The 4,841-nt window shown below is 34.5% G+C and overlaps 1 protein-coding gene across 2 annotated transcripts; it reads right to left on the bottom strand.

Moving 5' to 3' along the window:
• Window positions 1-701: 701 nt before the first annotated feature.
• Window positions 702-4,476, bottom strand: LOC136823879 (TNF receptor-associated factor 3-like). Of its 2 annotated transcripts, XM_067080035.1 has the most exons (5): window positions 3,969-4,476; window positions 3,672-3,813; window positions 3,167-3,241; window positions 2,115-2,189; window positions 702-1,824 (listed from the first exon to the last, which is right to left on the bottom strand). In XM_067080035.1, exons 1-5 carry the CDS (start codon window positions 4,199-4,201, stop codon window positions 1,159-1,161), a joined length of 1,191 nt encoding a protein of 396 aa, XP_066936136.1. In that variant the 5' UTR covers window positions 4,202-4,476; the 3' UTR covers window positions 702-1,158. The 2 variants fall into 2 exon arrangements, with proteins under 2 accessions (XP_066936136.1, XP_066936137.1); XM_067080036.1 differs by lacking the exon at window positions 2,115-2,189.
• Between the last annotated feature and the right edge of the window lie 365 nt (window positions 4,477-4,841).

A 4,841-nucleotide genomic window follows, 5' to 3' on the forward strand; every position in this document is an offset into this window, starting at 1 on the left:
CTTCCCAGATGAACGTCACATCAAAACCATACTCTTCTGGTTTACAAGCTGCCATATTTTTTAAAAATCTAACTTTTGGCGACCAAGATGGAACTTTCACAAATAGTTATAGGATCAGATTAAAAAGAATTTTCCGTTTCTCTTCCCTCTCCAAAACTATAGCTTGCTACAGTAAGCTCACATCTCGATACTATCACTTTCAAAATACCTCTTGAACAAAAAAATCTATCAAAAAACAGAATATAGACAAATCAATGGCCTTGAAATTTAAAGACACAGCATTCCTTAGAAAAATGAAACTACTTAGGTAAGAGTGATAGTTCCTTTATAATAACACTATAGAACCTTTCGCCCTAAAAACACACGTTTTTCTCGAGAATCACCCCATAATACGCTATCATTTAGATCAGCAATTTGAGCATAAAATCGAAAAATCAGGAAGGTTATTCATTTTTTGTGAATTGTTGATTCACTGTTCTTAGTGACAGTTTCAAGAAATTATTCAAATAAAATATTGTAATTCAATCTTTTCATATGAGCATTAATGATTGCATTCCAATTGGTCCATATTCATTCATTTACTTTATTTATTCATAGAATTATTAATTAATTATCTACGGAATAATTTTAGAATTTACAATATATTGTCTAATCTTCATCTGCCGCCCAGTTGTCAGTAGATTTGGACAGACTGGACGTTGTTTTGGTCTTTGTTCGAGGTTTTCGAACTAAATTTGAAAATTTTCCAACGCCCCCGTATTTCTAATCTTTATAAACTCTTCATACATTTACTCTAAAAAGAAGACGAAAACGTAATATATAACGACATTTACACCAATTAAGGACTAGAAGATTAATTCATTCCAAATCTTATTGCAACACTATCATTCATAGTTATGTTCTTGAATAAGCCGTGCTCAAATGCTGACGGATTTCCAAGCCGGTAAGCACAGTAACCAACTGGTCTTTCAAATGAATCTTTCCATCTACCTCCTTCATCTTTACTTCTTCTCACAGTTTGAGCAATTTCAACTCCATTAAATATCAAAGTGAAAATCAATGATTTCCAAGGCATTGGCCATTCTAAAGTATCGTCATGAGGACCCTCCTCATTATTAAAGAAAATTGATACATAAGTGTTTTTGTTGTCTTGATTGGTCATGCGAAACCTGGAGAAAATACATCCTTTATAACCATGCTTAGTAAAAAATATGGTGAATTATACTCATTCCATTTCGTAGCAGCGTCAAATTTCTCTTTGAAATTTTCGATGGTCCATGTATAGTTACATAGTGATGGTGCGCAGATAGCCAAATTTAATTCCTCTTTTACAGCTAAACCTCTACCCGATCCTTTAAAAAGATCGTCTTTTTGATTCCGTTCTTTGTCTTTTTCAACTTCCTGCTTAGTCAGCATAAATTCTTCTTTCAAATCAAAAAGAGATTTATCGGTTGTTTTCAACTTCGTCAGCAATTTTTTCTCCAAGGACTTGATGGCAGTTTGGTTCATCTGAACTTTGATTTCCATTTCGTCGACCCCTTTCAATTTCTCTTCTGCAATTTTTAATCGCTCCGCTAATGCATGAATCAATTTGTCTTTTGCTTTCAAGTCTCGATCAAGATCCAACCGGACTTTTCCGATTTCATTATCCCTCATTTTCAACTGTTCAGCAAATTCATTTTTCATTTGTTGAGCTTCAAAATCTTTCGCTGTCAACCTTTGATCGAATTCTTTTTTTATTTTGAAAATCTCACTTTTCATTTCAAGAGACAAATGCATGTTGGCCGATTGTGCCATATGATTGTCCAGTTGTAATTTGGTGCCCTGAAACGCAACAATTTAGAAACTGCGTTAGCTTTTCAAATAATATATCTGGCTTATTACCTATATACTTTACTGTACTTACTTAGATGACAAAAAACTGGATAGTGCTGCCGTACAGCTACTTTGAAAAATAAGACAAAATAAAGATACTGTAGCACTTTATCCACGAAAGACTCCTTGCAGAGTCTTTTGTAGTTAGCCAGCTTAGTTCGTCTCTCGATTTATTCGGAAATTTTTATTTCATTCCTTTGGAAATTGAAAAAAGCAGCTTCAACATAAGAAAAATGTACCTTAAAGTAGCATCCTGAGTCTTTGTATTCACAAGAGGAGACCATTGGACATACGGTATCCACGTGATTTGTTATCTAAAGAAGAATCCATAAGCTAAAATAATATGTCTATAATTGTAGAATAGTCGAACGTGCACAACGCACAGGGCTCAACTTCAGTGCCTTCAAACTATTCATATGCCCAATTGTAGAACCCCAGATATTCAGCCAAGGAACAAGTGTGCAAAATTTCAGCCAAAATGAACAATTTTTGAAGTCTCCAGGTTGCCCCAAAGTTTTAGCCTCGTTTTGGCGAAAAACTCGTCCCCAGGCCCCAAAAATCAAAATTTTCAAAAAATGAAGAAAAAAAACCCAGATATTCACCCAAGGAACAAGTGTGCCAAATTTCAGCCAAATCCAAGCATTTTTGAAGTCTCCAGGCTGCCCTAAAGTTTTTGTGACAGACAGACAGACACACACACTCAGACATTGTCAGATTGTAACTCAACTGAAGTTGAGAATCATAAGATGAGATTTCCACTGTCGTTTTTGAAGCAAATGTTTCATTTGCATAAGAGGGCACCTTTACAGATTCATAGACTACTAAAACTCCCTCTTAGTAAAATATTTCGAGTTTTTCAACATCAGCTCTTTCGGGCCTCTTGAAAATCCGAGTTAACAAACTCAAAAACATACACCAAAAAGACTGGGTTAAAAGATTCCAGAAAACAAATTTTCATAACTCATATTTTCATAACAACCGAGTTAACTAACTCGAACGATTAAGGTAACCACAAACAAATCGAGCTATTATCATAAATCAAGTTATCTTCTAAAATGACGCCATTTCTCTCAAGTTATGAAAATAGGTAACTAGGGTTTGCCGAACTCCGGTTTTCAGGGCCTCACAAAAAGTTATCCCGAGTGTTTTCATGGTTTGTATTCACATATCGAGGTCTGCAAAACCCGGGTTAAGAAAACCAGAGTTATGACCCGAGGTTTTTTAAGGTCCTTTAACTCGTATTTTTCCAGGCCTCTCTGATATCTTACAAATGATAACAAATCGTTCTTACGTTTTTACGGAGCACGAATTCTCCACAATCTAATTCACAAGGAACAGTCACAAATCCACAAGTTTTCAGGTGAACCTAAAACGATGATAAATGCTTGTTATTATCTATTGCAAAAGAAATTGACTCCCTAAATAAGAAAATTGGCCTAAAGCTTATGTATGGAAGGGGGTTGCTACCTCAAATATAGATCAGCCTCCTCTACCTCTAGGCTCTTCCCCTTTTTAAATTTTTGTATAAATCAAAATCATTATAAATATCATCAAGTAGATTCCCCCCTCCCTTCAAGGCGATATGGTTTCACTTCATAAATTGGTCCTAATGAGAGCATAACTTAAAGCATCCAATTTAGTAAAGTGGAGGGTCTTATGATTTTAACATAGTGCCAGATCCCAAAATCAGAAATTTGCTGTAGTTTTTTAGCGTTTTTCTAGAACAGCCATCCCCACTTTCGAAAACGTCTTCTTTCTGCGTACAGATGATATTAAATGAAATAATGCCTACAAACCTCTTTCTCTCTGAGCTCATTTTGCCACGTACATCCATCAACAAAATTCGGACATCGAATCTTCAAACTGAGTATTTCTCTTTTTTTTCCCACATCAGGAAACACTTGAATCTCTTGCCAATCTTTGGGGCATTTTCCCGGACTAGAATAAAATGATTAACATAAATAATTCTCCAATGCAATTAATTTGAGCTGTAGATTCTTTGCTTAACGAAAACTTTTTATAGAACACAAGAAAATGACGACTAACAAAAATATAGAAAATTTCGACGTGAACTGGCTACTGTTCGCACTTACTTCTGAAGATGAAATTCCCCAATACATTTTTCGCAAAATCGATGCCCGCATTTCACGGCTTGTACTGGTTCTCGCAAAACCAAAAGGCATATTGCACAAGTGATATCGTCTCTGTTGATTTCTTTGGCGTTCTGTACAGAATTTTCTTCTGTTGTTTGAGGTATTTCAGATTTTTCGTCTTCCCATATGAACGTCACATCAAAACCATACTCTTCTGGTTTACAAGCTGCCATATTGTTTAAAAATCTAACTTTCAGCAACCAAGATCGAACTTTTCACAAATAGTTACAGGATTAGATTAAAATAATTTTCCGTTTCTCGTCCCTCTCCAAAACTATAGCATGCTACAGTAAGCTCATATCTCGATACTATCACTTTCAAAATACCTCTTGAACAAAAAGATCTATCAAAAAACAGAATATAGACAAATCAATGGCCTTGAAATTTAAAGATTTAAAGACAGCATTCCTTAGAAAAATGAAACTACTTAGGTAAGAGTGATAGTTCCTTTATAATAACACTATAGAACCTTTCGCCCTAAAAACACACGTTTTTCTCGAGAATCACCCCATAATACGCTATCATTTAGATCAGCAATTTGAGCATAAAATCGAAAAATCAGGAAGGTTATTTATTTTTTGCGAATTGTTAATTCATTGTTCTTATGAACAGTTTCAAGAAATTATTCAAATTTTCATATAAGCATTAATGATTGCATTCCATATTCATTCATTTTACTTTATTTATTCATAGAATTATTAATTAATTATCTACGAAATAATTTTAGAATTTATTAAATATTGTCTAATCTTCATCTGCCGTCCAGTCGTCAGAAGATTTGGACAGACTAGACGTTGTTTTGGTCTTTGTTCG

Source organism: Clytia hemisphaerica, unplaced genomic scaffold, assembly GCF_902728285.1.
Source record: "Clytia hemisphaerica strain Z4C2 unplaced genomic scaffold, Clytia hemisphaerica genome assembly, whole genome shotgun sequence".
NCBI lineage: Eukaryota > Metazoa > Cnidaria > Hydrozoa > Leptothecata > Clytiidae > Clytia > Clytia hemisphaerica.

Bases quoted from the DNA above. Each gene is read 5' to 3' on its own strand.
- LOC136823879 (XM_067080035.1), bottom strand. From the start codon at position 4,201: ATGGCAGCTTGTAAACCAGAAGAGTATGGTTTTGATGTGACGTTCATA. The intron at 3,242-3,671 runs GTTTGTAGGCAT...TCATCGTTTTAG, and splicing joins ATGAGCTCAGAGAGAAAGAG to GTTCACCTGAAAACTTGTGG. The intron at 1,825-2,114 runs GTACATTTTTCT...GTTGCGTTTCAG, and splicing joins ACTCAGGATGCTACTTTAAG to GGCACCAAATTACAACTGGA.